The sequence below is a fragment of the Arvicanthis niloticus genome, chromosome 21 (assembly GCF_011762505.2).
Source record: "Arvicanthis niloticus isolate mArvNil1 chromosome 21, mArvNil1.pat.X, whole genome shotgun sequence".
NCBI lineage: Eukaryota > Metazoa > Chordata > Mammalia > Rodentia > Muridae > Arvicanthis > Arvicanthis niloticus.
The window spans coordinates 22246735-22272892 of NC_047678.1; the positions used below are offsets into that span (position 1 = coordinate 22246735).

The 26158-nt window shown below is 44.9% G+C and overlaps 1 protein-coding gene across 1 annotated transcript in view; it reads right to left on the reverse strand.

The window, feature by feature from the left end:
* Positions 1-26158, reverse strand: part of Ephb1 (EPH receptor B1) — a 427245-nt gene that overhangs the window by 63277 nt on the left and 337810 nt on the right. The window contains exons 6-9 of the mRNA XM_034484387.2: positions 24455-24579; positions 16004-16166; positions 11338-11446; positions 10466-10530 (exon numbers count right to left, since the gene is read on the reverse strand). Coding sequence (XP_034340278.2) covers positions 10466-10530; positions 11338-11446; positions 16004-16166; positions 24455-24579 — 462 coding nt within the window. The remainder of the gene's footprint in view (positions 1-10465; positions 10531-11337; positions 11447-16003; positions 16167-24454; positions 24580-26158) is intronic.

The following is a 26158-nucleotide window of genomic DNA, read 5'->3' on the forward strand; positions in this document are numbered from 1 at the left end:
AACAATACTGTTCCTGGCATTCCAGACTGCTTGTTTGGAAATAGGCAAACACACTAGAAGGCTTTCTGTGGCGGGATTGAGAGGTTAGGGGGATCACTTAGTCAGTAAAATGCTTATCCTTAAAAATGTGAGGACATGAGATTGATCACTAACATCCATGTAAAATGTTGAATGTATGGCATAGACTTGTAACCCCAGTGCTGGGGAGGTAGAGACAGATAGTCAGAATGACCTAAAATAGCAAGATTCCAATGAGAGATCTTGTCAAAAAAAGGGGGGGGGAGGGGAGGAAGAAAAAGAAAAAAAATGTTGCATGACTCAGGAGAACAACAAACAACAAATAAGGTTAACTTTGGCTGCCATCCAAGAAATGTGCACACATATGTTCATACACTTGACAAATATACAACGCACACATGTACATACATGAAAAACTCTACAAACTTGATGATGACTTCGGCTGTGGAACACACACGCACACACTAACTAAAATCTGGACAAAGCAAGCAGAGATTCTTACCTCTGTCTATGCCTAGACAGTTGACACCATGAAACATTAGCAACAAACTCCATGCTTGAGAACCATGCAGTCGAGTTAAAAAAAACATTGTACAAACAAAACAATCTCATGATGCTTTAAACAAGTGTCTGATTTTGTCTTGGGCCATATTTAGAGCAGCTCTCAGCTGAAGGAAGCCTGTTGTACACCTGAAATGTTTCACTCCCCAGGGGATAACGGTATGTATGCACATGTGCATGCGTGAGAGAGCTCTTCAGTAGCAATGGACTAAAAGCAAAGCAGAGATGGGGTGCCACCATCTTCCCACCTGCTGTGCAGAACACACGAAGAGAAAATGCAATTGGTCAGACTGTAAGCTTATGAGCCGCCCAAGGCGGCATCTCCTTAAGCACCAGCCCTGCTTAGGGTTCCCCTAGAAACTGCCCTAAAGGCCATGTTATAAAAGCAAATGGCTTATCTGGGGTATGCCAAGAAGTACACACACACACACACACACACACACAAAAAAAAAAAAAAAAAAAAAAAAAGGGAAAATTAAATAGGGAACAGAAGGTGGAAGGTAGAAGGTATGTCCATAAGTCATTGACTACTGTGGGTTATTAACTGGCTCCGTCTTCACTCTGTGAGCTTGGATGGTTGACCACAGTTTCAGAATGGACCCTCTCTAGGAAAGAGAGCTGAGGTATTTCCATAGTGATTGGCATAGTCAGAATGCCAGTAACATAGGCAAGCGGGAGGCTCTAGGGCCAGAGAAAGCAGTCGGGCAAAGAAACGCAGATGCTGATGGTGGAGGTGAGACATCACCCATGGGAGGATGAAGGAGACAGATAAAACAACACAGAAACAAAGAAAAAAAGAGGGTAAAAAGGACACCAGGGTAGTGTCAATAAGCTCTGCCTTTCCCTCCTAATTCTGTACATTCCCTGGTGCTGATATCTGTACATGACATTAGAACCCCAAAATACTTTATTATTCCTGCATAATACAGCAAGTTCAGACTTATCGCTTATAACAGCTTCTCCACCAATAGGGGAAATGTGACTTTCCTTTCAGCTTGCCTGTGAGAATAAAGACCCTATGACAAGTGGCAGGCCCAGCGCAGTGCCCCATGTACTGTGAAGACTCCCTGACTGATAGACTCATTACTGTTATCAACAATTTTTTTTCTCAGTTGTGTTCAGGGAGCTAAAAAAAAAAAAAAAAAAAAAAAAAAAAAAAAAAAAAAAAAAAAAAAAAAAAAGGAAATGAGGCATGGTGGGCAGTGGGGGAATATAAGCCACTTAGGGTTTATACTTAGGGTTATATTCGTTACTTTCAAAATAACTACCTTGTTATTTTAGATCAAGGGCTTTTAAAGATGTATGCTAAGTTGTCCTGAAGGAGTTCTTCCATGGAAACTAATTAAACAATCTAGAATGGGCTGTAATGAATGGCTTGCAAGTAAAGACATAGATGAGGATGAATGAGGAAGGATTCTGAGCTAATGAGCTTTACAGATATTGGCCCCAGCCAGTTTGGGGAAGAAGCTATTCCCAGAAGGGAGAAGGCTCATCTCTTGACAGAGCCTCTATTCTTTAGGCCAGTAATGTGCCACAAAGTGCACTCAGATGGGAATGTGTCTGCCCTGTGATGATGCATGCTCTTAACTTCCCAAGAGAGATCTGAGGAGTTGAGAAATGTGGATTCATATGTGCATGGATTTGCACTTACCTGAACATACATGTAACACCATAGCTGCCATGCTGTGTCTGGGGCTTTAGATGTCACTGGGGCATTTACCCGGAGCCAAGAAAGCTGCCTAAAGCCCAAGTCTGTGATCTGTTGAAATGTCTAACCAAAATGGATGTCCTAAATCCTGCATCTAATGCATCCATCGGAATCACTCCCTGTTTGTCTTGACATTGAGTAAAAGAATTGTCGTATGGAGAAAGGAAACTTGGAAAGCTCAGGCAAAGTCTAAGAAATGGCTCAAACTCAAAGCCTTTCCTCTAGCCACAGCCTGTTAAGCGTCCAACAAGGAAGGAGGAAAGATGTCCCTGACCCAGGTCCTCCTGCTGCACGCAGGGGTCTATGTGTTCTGAATTAACAGAGTGATTTGGCTAAGCATATGAATACAATGGATCTCCTTGCAAACACCTCCTCATATGATGACAGATCTCCCCAGACCATGCTCCCAAGCTCTAGCCAGCCTCTCTCAAATCCCAGATGAAGAGGTGGAAAAAATGCCTGTCGCTAAGCGGAACAGGTCATTTGTCTTTCGGCTCATTTTGTGTTTCTGCATAAATCCCGCATCAGCCTGTTCCTGCTCCCACTTGCCAGTGAGCAGTTTTTAATTATCAGGAAAATGGTATTTAGTGCAATGAATCACCAGACAGTGAACAGGGAATCAAGTCAGCAACAGTCAGGCACAGCCAAACACTGGGAGACTGGGCTCTGAAGATGTTCTCTGATTGTGAATGTTGGGAAATATTTTTAGAGGCGATGATGGCAATATTAAATTAATAGACCCTCATAATACATGGCATTTTACAGTGACTGCTGTGGCTCTCACACCATTGTTATTAATAGGAATACTTTAAAAGTGTTAGCTATGTTTGAGTTTCCATTTTTCATAGGTTCCATATCTTTGGCATAAAAGGAGCATGTGTGGTCTTAAACGTCTGATTGTTATTGCTTTATTAGTAAGCACACCGCCAGATTTCTCATCCCTTAGTTCACAAATCTCCAATATAGGTCTAATTTGTAAACATGTTCATGGGGGAGCATGGCTTCACTGCTGTCTGGTATCTTTTGGTGTGACACCAAATATTTCTGGAAGCAGAAGAGATACTTTCCTATTGATAGAGGCGCTATACCAGAAGATCAACCAGAGGTGGCTGATGTGAGCTCTGGGGATACAGGAAGCCTTACGTGGGGGTACTTGAAAGGTTATGGAGACATTTACAAGTGTTAGGAGTGCAGGGCAAAACAGAGAGCTCACAGTTGTAAATAGCAGGTGACATGCCTGGACTAAGAGCTAGGGGAGAAACCCACTGACCTTGTCTAGGCATGGTGCACATTCAGGGTTTAGAATAATGGTAGTAGCAAGCACATCCAGGCCAGTTGTGACCATTGAGCCTAGAGCTTCAGAAGTTCCAGCAAAAGCCAGCTGGCCTCTAGCTGGGAGAGGACTGCTAGAATTCCACAGGGTAGTGTCAAAGAATGAGTAGACTCAGTTGTTTCCAGTGATTAATATACTTGTGTCCCAGCAGGCTTTGATGGTGTCATAAGGAGGTGGGTGAAGTTTGCCTGCTTGAACCTCATTCTGGATCCAAGAGAGATCTGTCACCTCTGTGACTCATCTAACTTGGTCCAGGTATTTGAGCATGAAAGCGGAGCTACTTAGAAACATGTACAGTTCTTAAGGGACCATCTCTGATACTGTGCCTGGGAACACCGAGCATCCTTCCTTTTCCTCATCACTGCTAGACATCTAACCAGCACTGTGGGATCTACAGAAAAGCCAAGCTCTCAGGGTTCTTCATGTGATTGAGAACTGAAAGAGGACACGAAAGAGAACAAAGCTGGGCAGTGCGGAATCAGGAGACCACACTCGGGGAGTGGACTGTAAACACTACAGAGACTGGAGTAGGCAGAAGGTCAGGGATGCCACTCTTCAAGGTCAGACTCCAAGAAGCTCTAGAACTGGATTAAGTTGAAGGGCAGTAGACTGTTACTACAAAGGAGAAGTTTGGAATGTTTAGAGGGAGGCGTGGTACCGGGTGTGGAGGAAGGGGGAGACCAGCTTTAAACAGAGGCAGCAGTGTTGACACACAAACCTTGGGTCCCCAGATGTGAGAATGAATGCCACTGGGCACACAGAGCTGACCACTGTGAAGAGGGACATTGAGAGCAGGGAATTGGAGAGCTTATTTCACTAAGGAAGGGACTGGAGGCTGGAAAAATAGATGTGAAATGGTCTCAGTAATTACTTAAGGTGGAAGATGGAAGCGTTTGTACAACCAACATGCTGGACAGTGAACAGCAGAAGAGGCAATAGCAAAGACTTCTGGGAAATTGCATAACACCTCCATGCCTTGTGGGTACCAATGACCAGGAAAGACAAGTTCTCTCAGGCAAGGATTGCTCTTGCTAGACTGCGGAAGTCCTACTGGGAACCCAAGGGCAATAGCTAAGGATCTCGGAACTACTGCAGTTAACAGTTGCGGAGACTCTGGCTAGGAGCCAACAGCATACACATGGGTGACTCTAGATCGTTCGATTTATTTGACATTTAATAAACGCTGACTGCAAACTCAGCCTCCTTTTGTACCAAGGAGCCTCTCCTTGTATGCCTGCAGGTCTTCACTTATGTATGAGCCACTCTTAACACCCTAGTAAGTCTCTTTCTTCCAGGGTCCTCCTGTCCTGAATATTGGATCTCAGGTGATTCCCTGGTGGAATGGTTGGGTGGTATCTTTGACATTCTGAATGCATCAACCACCTAGAATGCAGCAGGTTAGACATACTTCTGAGTAGAACTTCATCCCATCTCTCACCTGAAGCAACAATCTTATTTTTTTTTTTTTCTATAGCATCCATTGCTACAAGTTCTCAAGCCCTAGTCATGATAGAAGGACCATGGACATCTGTGAACCTGGCAACATACTATCACTGAGACACTTGCCACACCCAACCAGGCAGGCTGTTCTCTGCACAGGTGCTTTGCAGAATGTGTCCTTGAAACCAAGCCTCTAGGACAGAGTCCACAACTCTGAGTGGGTTGTTACCAGCACAAAGTGTAGAGTGGATGTAAACATTTAATACAGCAAGTGCTCAAAATGAGTGTTATTAGTATTCTTCATCGGTAGTACCACTGAGAGTAAGCATGTGATCAGCTAGTTATTTTTTTATCACACAAATAAATAGTAAGTGGGATGTCTCTCTATTTGTGCTGCTTCCGTTTTGTTTCAACCTAAACACTAGGTTCCAGATTTATCCTGCTAACATTTTGTCTTGCAGATTTCAAATTAGCATTCAAAGCTGTTGGGTAGCTCTGAATTTTGATTCTGTCTTTTATGGTGTTAGTTCTGCTTCCCAACTGTTACCTACAAACTCGATCAGTATCCCCACGCTTGTGTCTGACTCGTGAAGCAATCAAACAGGCATAGACTGAATAGGGCAAGTACTAGAATAATGCCAGGGACCTCGATCCTAGAGGAATGACAGTCACTAACTCACTTTCTCTCCATATTAAGACAGTCTGTATCTAGTTAACAATGTCTTCCATTAGGAGACCATAAGATATTTTTTTGAAAAAAAAAAAAAAAAACATTCACCACTTACAGTTCTTGAATTCACTAAATACATGGTCTAATTAAAAGAGACAGGGTCCCATAATTATTTTCTTAATCACTTCTTGTATTTTTCTAACGATGACAGAATTCAAGTTTGTATTCCCAGACCCATGTGATTCACAGTATCTCAGGGCAACTCTCTGGGTCTGGACTCTGCCCTCTCTCTGCCCTTTGCTTTATCAGAAGACTAGGGTGGTTTCCACTCTCCAGTGTTCTAGTTGTTTTTTATGTCTAGTTGTCACATATCAGAATCACCTGACTAAGGAGCCTTACTTGGAAAGCATCCTGGTTTCTTTGATTGATATGGGGATGGGTGTTACCTTTTGGTACTGGTTAAGATTTTAAAAAAAAATGTGGCAGAGAAAACTTATCTCACCCACCTCTTGCTTGCCTGGCTTCCCTCTTGCCATTGACTTAATCTGTCCCATTGCTGCTGCTGCTGCTGCTGCTGCTGCTGATTCCTGTGCTAATATTAGAATCAATGTGCCCAGGTTTTCTTTGGGACTAGGGACCAGCACTTCTTCAGGAACCTTCAGAGCTTCTAGTGCCAGATTGAGACTGCTGAGGGTTCCACCCTCAAGGACAGAGTAGTTACCAGGTTCTCCACTTCCAGGTATGATTCTGTTGTTGTAAGTCTGTCTGTCTGGGTGATAGTGACTGTGTGTGTCTCTCTGTATATATGTATGTTTCTCTTTCTCTCTCTCTCTCTCTCTCTCTCTCTCTCTCTCTCTCTCTCTCTCTCTGTGTGTGTGTGTGTGTGTGTGTGTGTGTGTGTGTGTATGTGTGTGTGTGTTCTGTTCCTCTGGAAAACCCTGGCAAATACAGGTCCATACCTCATTTATGCTTTTTCAAAACATGAAAGGAGAAACTCTAATTTATATCTTCTATATCTTCTACTTGACTACTTGAGGTGGTTTTCTTAGGACTGGTCTCTTAAAGCCCTTAATCCATTCACAAGCCCCAATCCCCCTTTATCTCCATCCTCTTGGCTCTCAGCCAGCTCAGAAATTTGGAATGACCTAACTTCCCTGAATACCTGTTTGCATTTCCTAAAATGTAAACTATTCTCCCCTGTGTATAACTATTCTCTCTTAATTCAACCCCTGACACCTACATTCTGAAGTTAGGATTTCTAAGCCTCCCTGCTCTAAGTGGATCAAACTGCCCAAGTTATCCGTAATTGGCCAACAATTTATGAGAATTGGACCAAGAATCATGACAACACTGTCTACCCATTCCTGAGTATGAGAGGCCTGTGTTCCTTTTTACCTGCCATTGAACATGAACCCCTGGCTCAGTAATTCTTCATCAGACCAAATGACAATACATGCAGCACATTCTCTTGCCAGATTACCCTCCAGTAAAGTGTCTTTCCACCAAATCCAAATTCCCCTTTCATCTCTGTTCACTAATTTATAGGGCAGTGGTTCTCAACCTGTGGGTTTCAACCCCTTTGGGGGCCCCATATCAGATATCCTGCATATTATATGTTTACATTAAAGTACATAGCAGTAGCAACTTTACAGCTATAAAGTAGCAACAAAAATAGTTTTACATTTGGGAGGTCACCACAACACGAGGCACTGTATGAAAGGATCACAGCATCAGGGAGGTTGAGAACCACTGATCTATGGTCAGAGATGGAACAGGAGCCAATGCCTGAATGCAGCAGGATATTTTGTTCTCAATAACCAAATCTGCCATGCTTTGATTCATTAGGGAAGATGAGACTACTGCAAAAGTTTCTTTTCTGTCTCTTTCTGCCTTTGCATCACATTAAAAAGGAAAGGTCTGGAAGACAAGAGCCACTAACTCCCTTATAGTATTCCCTGGAGAAGCCAATGGAGGCCGTGTCTCCAGGCACTGATGAACAGAGCTGGACACCTGCTGCAGATACTCTGTCAATCCCAGATCAGGAAGCCCTCAGAGCTCCAGAAGCTGTCTATACTCCATGGAGGTCCTCATATGAGGACTCCAGGCAAAGGTATGTGTCTATATACACAATTGGGCACATTTGAACCTCTTGACCCTGAGAATGGGACCCAGAGGTGGGTCAACAAACTGCCAACCTGGGATTGGTGAAGAATTGCATCCAGGATTAGACATAGATCTGCACCCAAGACCAGGACCATTGAGCCTCTGAGCTCTGCCACATGGAGAGAGCATGAGGTCCAGAGACAGACTCAGAGGGGGCACAATCCACATCTTCAATTCTCAAGCTTTATCACTGAGGAAAGACACTTGTCCTTTCTGGACTAGCAGCTGTCTCCTCGAGTCAAGGTGAGCAACTAGGTTAAGGTTTCCAGTATAGACACAGAGGAAACATTCCATGGCTATTCCTCCCCACCTCTCCCTGTCTGCCCTGGCCCTCCCAGCCAGGCTCCTCCTTCACCAAAGCTTTATGTTTTCTCTTCTGTTCTTGATGTGCTGGGCTTTCCTCTAGCAGCATGGCCCTTTGGTCATGATCCTCCAGTAGCAACAGCTTCAAAAATGCCCAAATGAAACTCAGTGCATGAGAGTGTGGGCTTAGAGAACCACAGGGGTGTGTGTGTGTGTGTGTGTGTGTGTGTGTGTGTGTGTGTGTGTGTTGGGGTTGGGGGTTCAGGGGTAGGTGTCAGGGGTTGGATTAAAGGAGAATAGCTAGGCACAGGGGAGAGGGACATTTAGAAATGGCTCATACACGCAAAGCAGCCCTAACAATCCAAGCCTTCTCTAAGAACTCTACGTGCACCTAGCATAATAAATGAAGCTCACAAACATGGACTTCAGCCATGCTCACTCGTGGCAGCAAGGTCTGTATGGCTAAACACTTGGATGTATTTTTTTTTTTAACAGAGCCTAGGAAGCAGAGACACCTCCCTCTGTGGCTCTGTGACTCCCACAGGAGGAGCCATGAGCATTTTAGAAACACATCTTTGTAGATCAAGTTGGCTGGCAGAGCCACCCTTCAACAGAAAAACAGCCAAGTATCAGGCTGAAGTTAACAACAAAAAAAAATAATGTCAGTCTACCCGGGGATGCCTGGGGATCCGCCGTGCCCACCACCTGAAGGTTGGCACACCTTTAGAAAGAGAATCCTTGGCTGAGTTGCCCTGGGGTACTGTTAGAAATCTCTAGACTTCAAAACAAGATTTCATGCTTTGAAGCCAATCATATGTACCTGTGTGGTCCCAAGTCTTCTGTTGGTCCAACATGACCATCTATAAATGTTTCGTCTAAAAAGTTCAGGAACCAGATCTAAAATGGACATGTAGTGGCTTATCACAGAAAGGATCTGCCTGGAGAAATGAGGAGACAATGCCAGAAGCCCAAGATAGAGGAGGGAAGCTGAGCATGGGATCTGAGGCAATTCTGAGGCACAAGGGCAGTACACATCATCAAGAGTCAGATACCAAAGTGTGACTTCAAGAGCTGGCCCCGGGGAGTCCTGATGCCATACGCTGGCTGCTCCTCACAGTGCCTGCCCTGCATACATCCTGCCTGCCAAAGGTTTGATTTTATATCATTCTTTAGGTATATCTTAATTTTGACTGAAAAGCCATATCTACAGTGTGACCTTAGAACAGTCCAAGTGTGTACCCTCCACATTAGATCATGGATTCCTTCACAGTATATGATTGCAACTGTGAACACATGCTTTCTGTCTCAGGCGACCAATGAGAAGGAAAGCAGACTGGTCCATGTGAATTTTAGTCTTGGAAGCCATTTTTACATACAGAAAAACAAACCCAGTAAACACAAAACCATGCTTCAGGGTCTATACATGTGTATGGTCTCTGCTCACTGCTGAGTGTTCAGGACAAAAGTGGCTTAGGACACAAAAGGAGGACTAAGGTGTGGTGTGGCTTATAGGGGAGAGCCCAGGGTGCTGGGACAGAGTTCTTGGGACATGTGTGGCATTCAAAAAGAGTCATTTAGAAACAGTGTCTTATGAAGGCTCTAACTACCCGATTCTGGAAGCAGGGAGGTGGCCCGCCTATCCCTCCTGAGAACTGCTTTAAACTGCAGTGCTAGAATCATTCAGAGGAAGGAGCCATAATTCTGATGTAGAATTATATGTATTTTGGTGAGAGCAAATTGATACACAAAAATATTTATACCTAGGCTTAAAAGAGGCAGAGTTAAGATAATGAGTAAGAAAACTTTTCAAGGTACTGTTTGAAAGAAAACGCTTGGGAGATACCCCAGCACTTCAGCCTTCTGGGCTCTGTTATCTCCTTAATTCCCTGCATTCATGTTCTATAGCTTATCTGTGAATTTGGTTAACACATTCCCCAGCCGCTCAATTGGATAAGATAAGGTGGAAGATGTTAATAGAGAACCCTCCATCTTTTCCCCACTGAGAGCGATTTCAGGATTCATTGACTTGCTAAACCCTGTCTTCCCCTGTCTCGAATATGGCTTATCAGTGCAGAAGGTAATCTTCCACCAGGGGTCCAGTGACTGCCCACAAAGGGCGTTCAGTGGACAGCCTGTGGTCTCCAGGGACTTGCAAAGAGAGAGGGACCATTTGGGTACCAAGGGCTTGTCGGACATTTGCTGTTACGTTTGACCCTCACTATCTGGCTCTAAGGACCCAGGTCAGACAGTGGGTGTGTTTTCTACTCACCTCGGCCTGTACTGTAATGCTGGAGTTTATCACTGTACACGGCTTCTTTGCTGTAAGCTCGTTTCCTGCAGACACAGAGAAGAGGGACTTTCTTAGCAGGGTCGTATCGAGGCCTCATGCCCAGACATAGAACTCACCCTGGGTGTCTCCTGGGACCGGGAACTGGAAGACTCCCACTTGAAGGTTTCATCTCTGCCTTGCCTTATACTCTGCTTGACCAACACACATTGCCTTGGGCAGAGGATTCAGCTCTCAAATCAAGAACTTACAGGTAACCAGGAAAGGCTGTGGGCATCTGCCAAGAGGGCAGTGGTGATGAGGACCCCCATGCACAGCAGTGAACTGCAGAACTGCTTGGTAAGAACCAACAACGGGGCTTTGCGGGTGATATCTGGGCTAACCACCCAAGGCAGCAGCAAACAGTATTAAAAATTCACAAGGCCTTCAGGCCAGTCAGTGTGCAGAGCTCAGCTTCCCCTGTCTCCTCCTCGCCCCCTCTTCTGCCTGCCTGCCTTTTGCCTGCTGCCCAGGGCCTGAGCTCTCTGAGCAGAAGACTGCCTGTGCACAGCTGTGATGCTCCAGTGGGTCAAATGCAATTTTGTAACTGTCACTCTGAAAAGTCCTTGTGCATGAGGGGCTAAAAGTCTTGGCTGAAATGAGGATGGTGGACGGATGCTGTTTACTCCTTGTCTTGCCCAGTTCCCATAGCAAGTTTTTATCCTAGGCACAGAGAAAAATCAATAATCTTGAGATTTCTAGGTTGCTGGTTAAAGGACTTGTCCAGGCTGCCCAGCTCGGGAAAAGCCAGCATGGGATAACAGTACCTAGAGAGGGTCTTCCTCGACTCAGGGAGAGCAGAGTAGAGGACCTACCTGCTGCACACAATAGAGATGGCCACCAGAGACACAACAAATACGACCCCAGCTGCTGCAGAACCAGCAATCAGGGGTAGCTGCTCTCTCAGCTCCGACTTGTAATCATCTAGGTGAGAAAGAAAGAATTAGAATCTTCCCATGTGCCCCATACACATAGCTGGACTCAATACATGATACCAAGGACATCAGATATATGAATACATGTGGAGCCCAGCTTCCAATGCTTCAGAGTGGGGAACAGTGATAGAAACAAAACATCAGGGACAACTCTGGAAACTCAGGGATGACGACGATTGTCTCTCAAGAGAAGAGGACTCTGAACCTCCACCACCCTGGCTCTGAAGGTCTCTCCAAGTCCTGTCTGCCGTGGTAACAGTGAGGCCAATGGAGGGGAAATGAAAGCCGTGGCTGAAACAGCTTAAGCTGTTGAAATGCAGCTTGTCAACAGATTCATTGAGCAGATTTTTACAGTTTATCTGTAGTCAGCCAGCTCTGCAGCAGGAGCTGTGGAGGATGAAGAGATGCCAGAGAAATCACCAGGCATTCTGAGCTCCCACTTGACAAGTAAAGGATTGAGGTTTATGCCAAGTGTTAAACCAAGCTGCATAACAGGCAGGGGTGGAACACCCAAGGGTCACAGAGGTGGACAGAGATGCTGAAAACTCTGGTGTTGCCTGCATACTGTTTGTGATCTTGGAGGAGTTATTTCACCCCTATGAGTCTCAGCCCTTCAGCCTATAAATAAAAGGTCAAACCATTCGAATCCATTCACAGTGTTTCACCTACATCACAGATGTACCCAAATTCTACATCTCTTTGCTTGAATGCACACCAGCCACACAACTCAGCTTGCTATCCCTTTTGCGGCAACAGTGAGTTCATCCCTGGATGGTACTAAGAAACCATTATCTACAGCTTCATACCCAGACATACAGAAGGTCAAACTGTTTATATCTTATTATGGTTACAGTTCTCAGATATAGCAAACAAAACCACAATCTTCACTTCAGATAAAAAAATGAATAGTATTTTAGTATGCATATGCACCAAATATTGCATAAGAGGTATTTCTCCTTAAACATTATTTATCTGAAATTCAAATTAAGCTGATCTTCCTATATGTTACCTGGAAACCCCAATGTCACAGATTACCACAATAAGGGTCCCCCTATAAACCTCACCAGGATTCCCCTGAGCACAGCTGTTAAGTGCCACTATCTCTGGATATTATTTCTCAGGAGCCATTCTCATTTTGGTGTGTGTATGCATGTGCGTGTGCACTCCTGTGTTGTGTAAGTTTATAAAGGTCAAAGGTCAGCATCAGGCATACTCCACAATCATGTCTCCATTTGTTTAAAGACACAGTCATCACACAACTTGGAGGTTAATGATCTAGGTGGACTGGCTAGATCTAACTTTCTAGATCCACCTGTCTTGTCTCCCTAACCCTGGGATCACAGACACAAACTGCTCTAACTGGCTTATTGTGTAAGTGTTAGAAATCAGAACCCAGGTCCCTACAGTTGGACAGTGAAGACTTTACTGACGGTAACCACTTCCTCATTGGAGATAAGATCTCTCACTGAGACCTAGGACTCACCAATTAGGCTAAATTGGCTAGCTACCTAGCCTCAGGGATCGACGAATCTCTACTTCCCCGGCACTGGGATTCAAACCCGTGCCATCATGGCCAACTTTTTTTTTAACCTGGGTTGTGATGCTGGAACTTGTCCCTTCATGCTTGTATGGCAAGCACATTACAACTCAGCTCGAGACCCAGACTGCTTTTGGCTCTTAAAAGCCCCCATTCAGTAGACTATAAAAGACAACTAATAGAGTGAAGGTAGAAGTTCTGTTTCCCTCAGCTGACAACTTTGTTTGTTAATCTTCATATGTGTATCTGTGTGTGTCCAAGTATGGTTCTATGCAAGGTGAGTGCAGATGCTCACAGAAATCAGAAAGGGTGCTGGATCCCTTGGAACTGGATTTATAGTGATTGCAAGTCCAGGTCTGAAGTGAATCCTGGGAACTGAGCTTGGGAAGAGCGTTCTTAATGCAGAGCCATCTCTCCAGCTCCACCCAAGAGTTATTTTTTAAAATATATTTAGAAAGGAAAGTTGGCAGGAAATAAAATACAGGAAAACACAATGAGAAGTCTTCAGAGAACGTAGAATCCAAAAGTGATGACAATGATGATGGCGACAACAATGATGATGATGATAGAAAGACACTAAGTCAATGGTTAGCACACAGTAGCTAAGTATAGCCAGGGCTTCATCTGGCTGCCACCTGCCCAAGATAGCCACTCACCTACAAGGATCCCACAGGTCCTCCTGCTTAGATGGCCCTGCCCATGATCAACCCTCCAACTTCCTCTCTTGCTGCAGACCAGCCTGCAGCTTCAGTGAGCATCATCCCCAATAAACAAGCCCCGTCGTTAAGATAAATTCTCTCAAATTTGGCCACTTACCAGAACTCTCGTACATCTCCCCTCTCCTGGGTCTGCAAAACTTAACTGCCAAATGTAAAAAGAATGGCCTTCTTGGGGAAAATTCGTTACTTCTTGATTTGTCTAGCGGAATCGCCAAGAGACTAGTGCTCAGAGCATTTGGAGTTTGGGGCTTTTAATCCTGTGTACCTCCTGATGCCAAAGTGCCTATAAATCTAGATGGTAAGTGAGGTGCAAAACGGGGGAGCAGAGTCCTTAAGGGAGAAGCAGATGGCTTGCGTGCTTCCCGTCCCAGCAGTGTTATTAATCTCAATGAATGGGCTCACCTTTCTATCCCATCTCAACAGCCCCGAAACATGAGAGAAAATTCACCTGGCATAAACTCAACACAGGCTCTACTCTAGTCTCCTAGGGACCAGACAGCTCATGCAAAGCATCCAGCTGTGTCACTTTGTAGTGGGGGTGGGGTTGGGGTGAGGGCACCATCTGGGGTGACTGTTACTCCCCCTTAATTTCTTTCCTTACATGAGAACACCTAGCCCTTGATTCTCATAATTTTTTTTCCACAAGAAAATTTTTAGATAAAATAATTGGAATTTTAAATATTTCTAATTAGTGTAGAAATTGCTTTAAAATATGTGTGTCAAGATAAAAAAAAAAAACCTCAAGTCTTATCAAGTACCCAGCCTAAGAGCCTCCGCCTAAAATAGCACACATACTTTGTGGAGAAAGACACTTAGAATATATGTTAACTAGGGTTGTGGAATAGGCTCACACTTGGAAAGGTCTAAGGAAAACACCCACAAATGAGTCAATACAGACAGGCAGAGAGACACAGGAATGCACAAAGTGGTACCGGTAGTGAGATAGCCACGTCCCTGAACAAAGCAGAGTCTGTAGGAATGTCAGATTTTCTAGACTAGTGATGAAGGTGTTGCCCAAGGACTAGGAAGCAAAGTTAAAAGAGGAGACAGAGAAGTTCTGGAATAAAAGTATTTATTGGTAAGCCTGCAATCGTTCATATAAACTGGCAAACTGGAAGGATCTAGAATGTCCCAGGAGACAAACCTCTGTGCATGTCTACAGGGGAGTTTCTATCTTGGGTTAACTGAGATGGGAAGACATACCCTAAGTAAGTGGCACCAGCCCATGAGCTGGGGTCCTGGATTGGATAAAAAGAGAAAAGGGTTGGCTCCCACCATCCATCTCTATGTTTCCTGACTGTGGAAACTGTGAGCAGGTGCCTCAGATTCTTGCCTCTGTGACTTCCCACTATGCGCTCCTCAAACTGAGCCAAATGAACTCTTCTTTCTGTTGCTTCTCTCGGGTATCTTGTGTCTAGTCACAGTGAGAAAAGTTATTCAGAAGAATGGATTTTCTGGTACTGTCCTCCTCTCCTTCCCTCCTGTCCCCATCTCTGAAAATAACTGAGCGGGGTCACAGGTAAAGTTACTTCAGTATTCTGAGGTCCTGGGTACATGGCCAAAACATTGTATCCTCTGGGTTTGTTTGTTTGGTTTTCTCCTATTGGTGGTAGGCTCAGTTCCAGAGCTCAAACACAGAGGTGTGAGATGGGTGAGGAAGAGACAGAACAGGTCCCTGGACCTTCTAAAGGAGACCAGGAGGCACCTGTGAGGCATCTTGGAATCTCACTATTGCATAGATGCAGATCCACACAGGGTGTACAGCCACATGGGGTACCCTTCTAAGGTAAATCCAATCAGATGTTGAGATGGTTAGATAGACAGACAGACAGACAGACAGACAGACAGACAGACAGACAAGATTAACTGATAGATGGATAGATAGATGATGAAGAAGATGGATGATTGATAGATGGATGCATAGATAATATTAATTGATTAATTAATTAATAGATAAGATAATTAGATAGATGGATGGATAAATAGGTGGGTAGATGGATAGATGGATAGATAGGATACATAGGATAGATAGACAGACAGACTAGATTTCAGAGGGTTGGCATGTACCAAAAGAGTCCACATGGTTCTCCTGGGAGGCAAGTTCTTCTGAAGGAATACCACTAGTCTAGTGAGCCCTGAGTATCTTTGAAGTTTCTATAGGGTTGTTTTTCTTTCACTATTGCTTATTCTGTGCCTGTGTCATTTTCACTCAAAACTCTCATTACTCCCAACCCCAAACACACACACACACACACACACACACACACACACACACACACACACGCCTTACCATCGGTCAGAGTCTGGAAGCACATCTTGCCACTGAACTTGCCATAGCCAGCCACGGTTCGAGCTCGCACCTGGACCACATATACCATGCCCGGCCTTAGCCCATCGATACGTGCCGTGTTGGTCTGGCTCCTGGCCATGGAAGAGTTGAACTCATTGTGCTCCTGAAGAAGAGACAAGAAAAAGGAAAAGGGCCATCAGCCAACTTCACTCCGGGGCGCTGTAACCCCAGGCAGCTCTGTGAAGGTACTCTCAACCCCATCTGTTCTTGGTCTTACAACTTTGGTAGAAGTTGTCTTTCTCTGAATGAGGACACTCAGCCTGGGCCAAGGGAATGGAGAGCCGGCTGTGGGCCACAGGGTGGCGGCACTTTGAAAAAGGAAACAATTTGAAAGAGGAAACAATTGACCTCTCAGCCTGACTGGGGGTACATAGACATTTTCTGCCTGTGTGCCAGCCCTCCTCAGAGTTCAGAGGTAAAAATACCAGCTGCCATCAGTTTTACAAATTCCATCACATCTCTGACCTCAACAAAGTCAAGCTTTGCAGCTTCCATGGGCTGCTTCTCTGCTTCTGTTTGCCTCTGCTGAGGAAAACAGACTAGGACTTCAGGGACTATAGGAAGCTAGCCATGCATGCTGCACAATTGCTGTTCTACAGGACCCTTGAAGTTCCTCCAACTACACAGTGAGGGGCTTTGTCTTCATCCTGCTGAAGTAGCTGAGGTTGTTCCAGACTGCATCTTACACCTGTATCTGCCTTCTCTTGACCTGATCTGGGTATTCATGTTCCAACTCCCTACCATCAACTCCTGGGACACCATGTCCCTTCTCCCTGGGTCCTTATTCCTTCTACCAACTCCAGAAATCAACCCACCTTCCTGTATCTCTCTCTAATCCTTGCCACCACTTTGTTGTCCACAGTCTCGTCTGTCTGCCCCCATCTCTGATGTGCACAGATTTGCTTGTATTAATGTTTTTTTCACCTTGGCTCTTCTCGCCATGGCTACCTTTAAAACATCACTTCAGCTTCTTGATGCTGACCTCACTTAACATCAGACTGGGGGACTTTTGTAATCTCCCATCCCTTCATGATGCTTTCTATCCATCTGACATTTGTCCACTGTCAAAGTTCTTGTCTTAAATGGCCTCTGCTTTTACTGTCATCAGATGGACACCAAACCTTTTAAGTTAGACCACCACGCCCTTCATAACAAAATCAGTTCTAAGTTCTCTCTTTCCCTTGGTAGTCTTGCCATTCCTCTGGGAGCCACATCCAAGCCACCAGCATTTGCTCGAGGCTATTCCCACAGTCTGAAAGGATCCTGCTTCCTCCAGGTTATTTAAGCTCACAACCCCCAGAGCCTCCTCCCTAGGGAGTCCTATTTCACTTCCCCATCACATAGGCCCTTTATTGCTGTCCTTGCTGTTTATGGCTCACTCCTAGCACCCTATACATCAGCCTGGTCTCTGTTTCCATGTGAATATATCTTTTCTCTACAAGGATTCCGAGCTACCTCAGAGTGTAGAGGAACAAAAGCTTAGAGTCTGGGCCTTTCCCTCTATGCAGAGTCAATCCTGAAGCAAGATGACTTCATTGAAAACAAAGAGGCTGGGTCACTAAAAGGAGATTAATCCCCAACCTCCTGTACAGATCTAGGAAACTGTCGAGTTCTAGACACAATGGTTCGAGAGGCAAGGGATCAAATGAGAAAAGGTGCATGAGGAGACTCTACAGCCCACAAGCTCTGGTAACTCCCAGAGGGAAAAACATGGAAAAGCAAACTGAAACACAAAGAAGACATTCCAGCTTTCCTAAAATATGTACTACTCTGCTGGGTTCTCTCATCTAGTTAGTCAACCAGTATGTATACATACATACGTGTGTGTATATATATATATATATATATATATATATATTACATATATGTGTGTGTGTGTATGTGTATGTATGTGATATTTATATATGGGTACATGACATGGGTTGTAGGTCTAAAGTGTGACTGGTCTCTTTTTTCTTTTCTTTCTTTCTTTCTTTCTTTCTTTTTTTTTTTTTTTTTTGAAAGACAACACCTTTTGCAATGAATTGTAAAACACACAGATGACAGTGGAGTTGCTTGGGTGATGTGGAAAAGGGAAGCTAGTCATGGGAGAGGGGCTGTGGGGATGTATCCCAGGGAAACAAGCCCATATTTGGGAAGAGATCCACTCGGAGGGAATCAGGAAGCATAGCGTAAGTACGGTCATAAAGATGTAAGAAATTAACCACACTGCACTGGTACCCAGAGACCAAGAACAGAATAAAACTGTCCAAAAGAAGGCCCAGAGAGGATAAGGAGCATACAAGGTATATTGGATATTTTTTGTATCAACTTGACAAGCTAGAGTCAACTGAGAGGATGGAGCCTCGTTTAAGCAAATGCCTCCATAAACTGGGTTGTAGGCAGGCCTGTAGGGCATTTTCTTAATTAGTGACTAATGGGTAGTGCCATCCCTGGGCTGGTAGTTCTGGGTTCTATTAGAAAGCAGACTATTCAAGCCGTGGGGAGCAAGTCAGTAAGCAGGATCCCTCTAGGATTTGCATTAGGTCCTGTCTCCAGGTTCCTGCCTTGTTTCAGATCCTGTCCCAACTTCTTTTGATGATGACCAGTGATAGGAAAGTGTAAGCCAAACAAACCCTCTCATGCACAGCTTGCTTTATGGTCATTGCAGCAATAGAAACTCTAATAAAGAAACAAGGAGTGGAGTGGAGTGCCGGTGGCAGAGGGGTAGCGATAAAAAGATTTGGCTTAAGAAGTCGTGGGTTCAAGGCTAGCTCTAACTGACAAGTCACAAAAAGGCCCTAATGGAGGAGTTATCCATTGAGCCCTGAGGAAGTTGTATGGAAAGAGACTTCTTACTGTCCACTGCATCTACTTGGACAGCAGTAGAGGGGTTCCTGGAGTCCTCTCCACCCCAGTGAGATATTGAGCAGATGGAAGGCCATTCCCCGTAGAAAGGATGCCTTTTGAAACTCGCCAATTACTATGTTGACACACTGAGGACATGGGATCAGAAACTACGAGCACCACCTCATCATGCTGCAAATAAGAAGCAAAGCAAACAAAAACACAGACAGCTGCCCCGATTCCCCAGGTTGTCTGGAATCAGATGGAATCATGCATGCATTGCTTGAGGTAGGTGAAACACTGATCAGCCAGCTCTTAACTGGGGGGAAAAAGTGTTTTGATATATTGGCGTTTAGATGGTGAGGACCAAACGTTAGGCCATAATCACTTTGCAGTCCACGCACTCTTGAAGCGGTTCAGTGATTAAAATGGGCATCGGTTCTTGTTCTTTGCCAAGTCATTAATCAACTCCAGACAAATGAGGGAGAGCGATGAGCAAGGCTGCTTATGACTGCTTTGATTATAAGTATGTGAAGACAGCGGACATGGCTACAGAGGCTGGTGGTTGTGTCTCCATTATCTCTCCACCCCCAGCATCCCAACCCCCTCACTGCCTGGGTTGGCCACAGCTCAGTGCTAAGGGGCTGACCAAGCAGCCCCCTTACCATCAGCTGAGCACAGGATATCACTAAGGTCTGGAAGTGTTTCTCTGAGATCTCGAAATCTGAAGAGTAAAAACCCACCCACCCCAACCTAAACCAACTGGCCTTAGCTTAGACAGTTATTATGAAGTGCTGGAGAGATGTAAACAGTTCATCATTGAGACAGCTGAGGGCACATGTGGCCGCTCCTCCCATGGTTTGCCTACATGTGCAGACACCAGGAGTGAGACATGTTACAAGACAATAAACACAAGAGAATGATGAATGGGGATATATTGAGATGGGGAAGGAGATGACCGTGGCAAAGGCTCGGGAGAGTCCTCAGTTCTCTGGTCTGAGCTCTCTATTAACAAGCTGTTGGGGGAAGGCAGAGCCCCACTGATTCTATCCACAAAAAACGACATTGAAAAGTGTCCCCAGCACAGACTGAGAGCTTTGTTGGGCAGGAGACCCACAGGGGAGCTGCCAGAGGTTGTGAGACTACCTCCAATGGGCCAGCCACTTGCCTTATAAATAGGGTGCTATTGCACATGGCCATGCCCATCTCCTGATATACTGCCTGTGGCTCTAATGACTCTTGGTTTGGATGACTGGAATGGGACTTCCATGGGGAGAGGAGGTGGTACAGGATGGGGGAATGGGAAATTTTGTTTCTTTGGACAGAATTCAAGACATCTACTGGGCTGGATTCCATTTGTGTTGGTGAAGCAGACATGAAGGTCATTCATTTTGCTTATGCGTCTTAGGATTTAATATTAAAACCCAGTATCTTATTTCAGGAGTCAATCTGATGCACAGACCCTGAGCAGAGATGATGATTTCATACAATCCCAGAAATTTCCAGCATTGAAACATAATAAAAATGTCTGTAATTTGGTTCTGTGACTCCCTATCTGTGACCTGTGTGGTCAGGGCTGTCCTTTTTTTATCCTTTATGTGATTTAGTTCCATCATCTATAACTGATTATAAGTGGCTTATGAGTGTATTTCTTTCAAGGATCAGAACTAATATATCTGTGTGTATTTGGAACATAATAGGCACTCAATATATGATGAATTACCATTTTGGTTATTATTTCAAAATGCTCTCATGGGTAATGTCTTTTTCTTTAGTCAGATTGGAAATGGTCAGGGCAGTATAATGGATTTCACAGTGGAGCACTTTGTAAGCAACAGAGAGGTCTACTCTCATATGCTCAAGAGTAGCCAGTGACTAGGCAAAGAATCCTCTATCTTCCCAAGAAAAGCATCCCATCCTCTCCAGGAAGGACAATAATATGCTCCACTGAGGTGTGCAAGCTGCCTCGGGCATTGTGCTACGTGTAAGCTTGTGCTAATAATTAGTATGAATTAATGAGAAGCAAGTGGGTGGCCTAAAAGGAGAGACTAATGTCCTTCATTGCCCAAGAAGCTAAGGTTAATTACAGGGCTACAAGGCAGGGGGGGGGGGTTGAATGGAAATGCAAAGACAGTGGCAGAGGTTGAGCTGAGCTGAGCTGGGGAACAGGAAGCCAAGGCACACATGGCTGTGGTGCCAGGTTATGTCACACATATGACCTCATCACAGCTGCCCACTGAAGTGACTGCCTTGGCCACTGCAGGTGAGGCAGAGCAGATGGTACCAAGACACTCAGCCCCTTGCCAACACTGCCACCTGCTGCAGGGTAAAAGAGCTGTTCTCACATGATTGACCTATGCAAGTACTTCTGTTTACTTTTGATGATGGTGATGATGGTGATGATGATGATGATGCTTTATCTGAAGCAATTGACGCCGGAGCATGGAAGGGAGCTTAAATCTTATTAAGTAAGTCTAGACACCAAATTGGCACACCTTATAAAAGTTGTTCCTCCCAGATATAATTCACCAGCACTGCAAGATCACAAGTGTGGTAAAAGGGATTGAATAGACCCTAGTGAATGAGTCAGTACATTGCACAGGACACTGATAACTGTTAACTTGGTGGCACTTATATGCCAACTTTGGTACAAGGTTAGATCAATGGCTCCAAACAGCTTGGCAGACCGACCCTTAGCCGTATTAACTTCCCAAATTATTTTTTATACAAATGGATCCCTAACTTCGAAGTGAATTGGGTATAATGGTGTGCTGGTTAGTTTTATGCCGACTTGACACAAGCTAGAGTCATTCTTAAAGGACCTCAATTGAGAAAATGCCTCCATAAGATCCAGCTGCAGGGCGTTTTCTTAGTTAGTGATTGAAGAAGGGATGTGGCTTATTGTGGATGGATATGCCCAAGAGTAGCCAGTCACATCACAGTATCATCGCTGAGCTGGTGATCCTGTGTTCTGTAAGAAAGCAGACTGAGCAGTCCATGGGGAGCAAGCCAGTAAGCAGCACTCCTCCATGGCCTCTGCAGCAGCTTCGGCTTCCAGGTTCCAGCCCTGCTTGAGTTCTTGTCCTGACTTCCTCCAGGGGTAGACTGTATGTGGAAGTGTAAGCCCAATAAACCCTTTCCTCCTCAACTTGCTTTAGATCATGGTGTTTCATGTTTCAGCAGTGATAACCCTAACTAAGACAAACGGGTTAAAATTACCCCCAATCTGTTGAATTTTCTTCATCAGAGGCCAGTATCCTCTAGACAGACTGGAATGCTACCTTATTCTCCTCACTGGCAGGTGCTGCCATAATGCTGAGGGCAGCACCTCCCCACAGGCAAGACTGGTGACCTGTCTGCACCTCTCCTTTCAGGAATGTAAAACTGCTACCACGTCACCAATGTACAAGCTGTGCACTGGAATGGTTAAGTCACAGGACCACAGCAGCTTGTCAGGGTGCTGGAAATCAGGGCTTTGTTTCGAACGCACTGCTGCTGGGCCATTTATCTGGCCTCTCTGTGCAGCTGTGATCTTTATCCCTGATTCTCTCCAGCCCATCTGCCCAGCAGATGACCTTGCCTAGGCAAAGGATTTTATACTGTGTACATCCTAGCAACCCTCACCTAGGCATCTTCAACCCATCCCCTCTCCTAATTCTAAATTAGAAATTATCATCTGGCCGAGGTCACGGGATTCTTATTCCAAACAGAGGCCTGGCTTTCTTACAGGCGTTTTAGCAGAGCTACACTTCCTCTCTTCTTCCATCCCAATATCTATTACCCACCAAGATCTCCTCCTCGGTTGATGATGCCCACATCACTCTAGAGGGGCTCTCTGAAACTCATCCATATCCCATCCAACTTAGACATCCTGTTAGCTCTACCTGCAGTGTGCACTGTAGACATAGGAGCCAGCTAATTTCAACAGCTCGCAGTTGACGCTCCAATTCAAATATCTATCTTCCTGACAGATGATTATGGATCTAGCAGGACTATTTACAGCCTGAATGATGTTCAGAATATAAGTCACATCCTGTCTCTCTTCTGCTCTTAGCCCTGTGGTGGCTTCCTGCCTCACTCAGTAGTAAAGCTTGATTCATTACAGCTCAACCTGCAGACTTCTGGTTATGAGCTCGCTCACACAGGTACTATTCCCCTGCTGCCTGCCTCAATCCAGGTGTTCTCATCTGCTTCCTGCTCCCACGTAGGAATGGCGGCAGCTGCAATGACTTTGCGGGCCCTAGCATTCTCTCCTTGCTGAGATAACTGCTTCATAAGTTTACTTTCTTCAGATATTGAAAGAGGTCTTATCTTCTCCAAGAGGCTGACTATGGCCATTTTATTTAAGTCTGTGACTTAGCCCTGCCTGGCTTTTATGAATCCATTTCTCTGTTCTGTTTTTTGTTTCCTTTCATTTTTTAAAAGTTCATTATTTTTTGTGCCTCTGTCTGTCTGTCTGTCTATATAATACACACACACACACACACACACACACACACACACACACACACGTGTGTGTGTGAATGATGGGGGGAGGTGTTTGCATGCCACTACACACATGTGGAGACCAGAGAACAAACTTGTGGCAGTTGGTTCTTTCTTCTGAGATATCAAAGGTCATCACGTTTGCTCACAGAACACCTTTGCCCTCTGAGGATCTTGCCAGATCCTCTATTTGTTTTATGCTATTATTTTAAACACTCTAATCATTTCCATAATTTGTATGTTCATTGCTCAGTCTGTCTCCCTCTTTGGGGAAGCGAGACTCCCGATGGCAGAACTCTTTTGTTCACTAATACATCCTAGATTAGACCCCACCAAACAGTAGAGTGAACAAGCTCTTCAACAAATAAACAGATGCATCTGGTGCTTCTCCAAATACTGTGTCAGAAGCACACTGCTCTTCAAAGAATTTTGCAAATGCTGCAGTTCACCACTGTGGAGGATGTCCTGTTTCCCTGGATGATGAACTGGTTTGGGACCAAACTCCCCAGGGCACAGTTTCTCTTTTCTTGCCAACACATGCCCTGTGTGGTCTTCAGCAGCAGCAGCTGACTCCCCAGGGAATGTGACACACAGGTTTCTATTTCAATTCATTCTTTTTATCTCACCCTCAGAAACATCCAACTTCATGTTCCTTAACCTCCACATTAGTATCATGACATGTGCATATATTTATAAATAAATAAGCTTGAGTCGAAGGCCCCGGGATCAACAACTTTGAGACCCACTCATCAATAAGACTCTGAAATCCTCTGGAGGCTCAGGGGCACCAGGAGGTTTTACTGTATCCTCCTCGAGACAGCAATTGCATGCCTGTAGGAATGATTTGAACAGTCCGATCCAGTGAACTGTCAGGTGATGAGTCTGAAGGCTCTATCACAAGTCAATGCAGAGAGAGCCCAGAAAAAGCAGACCTGGCTGTCTCCCCTGGGAGCCCCTGGCCTCCAGCATCCAATTCTTTCTCCCTATTGGCTCCCTCCACCCCATCTCCTTGTGCCCACCACTGGCCACACTCACTCAACTGTATTGGCCCGGCCTTAGATGAGGTCAAAGCTGGCTCACCTTCTCATAGTACCGGATCTCATAGTCCAGGATGATGCCATTGGGCTGCTCTGGCTGAGGCCATGACAAGGTGATGCTCCTCATGGTGGCACTGACCTGGTGCATGATAGGAACAGTGGAGGGGGCTGTGGAGAGAGGAAGAGACAGGCCAGCTGAAGAGACGTTCTATATAGGAGAAGTGCGATCTCTCAGAGATAAATAAAGAGAGACTTCTGTGCTTTCTCATTACATGAAATGGATCTGCCTAGAACTCCCTGTGGGTTTTTTAGGCTGAATGGAGTTGAAACGACAGAGGAGACAGAAGGTGTTCATTTAGCAGAAGAAAGCACATGTGGACAGGGCTGGGATAAATGTGGTACACTCATGGTACAAACTAAAAAAAACTTATAGAAGGGCTGGTGAGATGGTTGAGCAGGTAAAGGTGCTTGCTGTGAAGCCTGGAAACCTGAGTTCAATCCCTGATTCCGGCATAAAAATGGAATAAGGGAACTGACACTATGGACTTGTACTTTGACCTTCACATGTGTACTATGACCACACACACACACACACACACACACACACACACACACACACACACACACTTTTTAAAAAAACTCAGTCCAAAATCAGAGAGACCTGGAAGAACAGGAGGAAGAGAAATAATGAGTTGATGGGTTGAGCTATGGCAGAGCCAAGATCCTAGGATAAGACAATATTGAGAGTGGAACTGATCAGTGCAAAGCAACCACGCAATAGAAAGGAACATTCCGGCAAATATTTCTCTCTGGTACTACGTGTACGATTTTAATGTACTTCAAAAAGCAAGGAGGTAGCATCCCTCATGAAGACAAGAACACAGAGCCGTAACAGAGGCCCCGCCAGAAACCTCCAAATGAGAACATTTGCAATGAGGAACTCACAAGCACAAACGAAGAAATGATACGGAAAGCAAACGTTTGGAAACAGGATAATAACTCCAAGATCAGCAAAGACGATTATGAAATTTCTGTTTGGAAATAATATTTATTTCCCAATTCAACATTTTTTTTTCACACCATGTAAGTAAAATGAAAACAGTCTGGAAATAATAAATGAGGGCTGTCTCCCTGAGGGAGGAGGCTGGTAATGGATGAAGCTCAATCTGCGCCCAGCTCAGGGGCTGCTTTCTTTAGTCCTGGCACCTGTGTAGTGATGAAGGTCGCTTCCTCACTCAAACTCCACTTTACAAGGGTTTCTCTGGGGACCACGGCTGAGTGACATTTACTATCCTCAATTTAAGTTAACAGATTCCCTTCAAGACCCAGGATTACAGAATCACAAGTAGCAGGTCATGCAAAGGGAAAGGCATAGACTTGCCCACAGTTCATTGGAATGTAGCACCTACTGACATCAGCCTGTGCCGGGGGAGTGGAAGCAGAATATGCATTCTACAGATGCTCCCAGTTCTCTCACAAGAATGAGAAGGGTGGGAAATGTTACCAGGACACCTTAGCATCAGTGTCCTCTGGGACTTTGAAGGTCGGTACGCACAAAGCCTACCAAAGTGCATGTATTGGCCATAGCATGTCTCTCAGAGCTCCTACTCCTAGGGCTGTAACTGACTAAAGGTCTCAGATGTTATACTGCTGTATTCACACAGAGGCTTGACTCCTTCTGGACTTCAGCTGATCACTGGATAGCCAACCCTTCCCTGCAAAACATGGGTTTCTCCAATAGAAACTT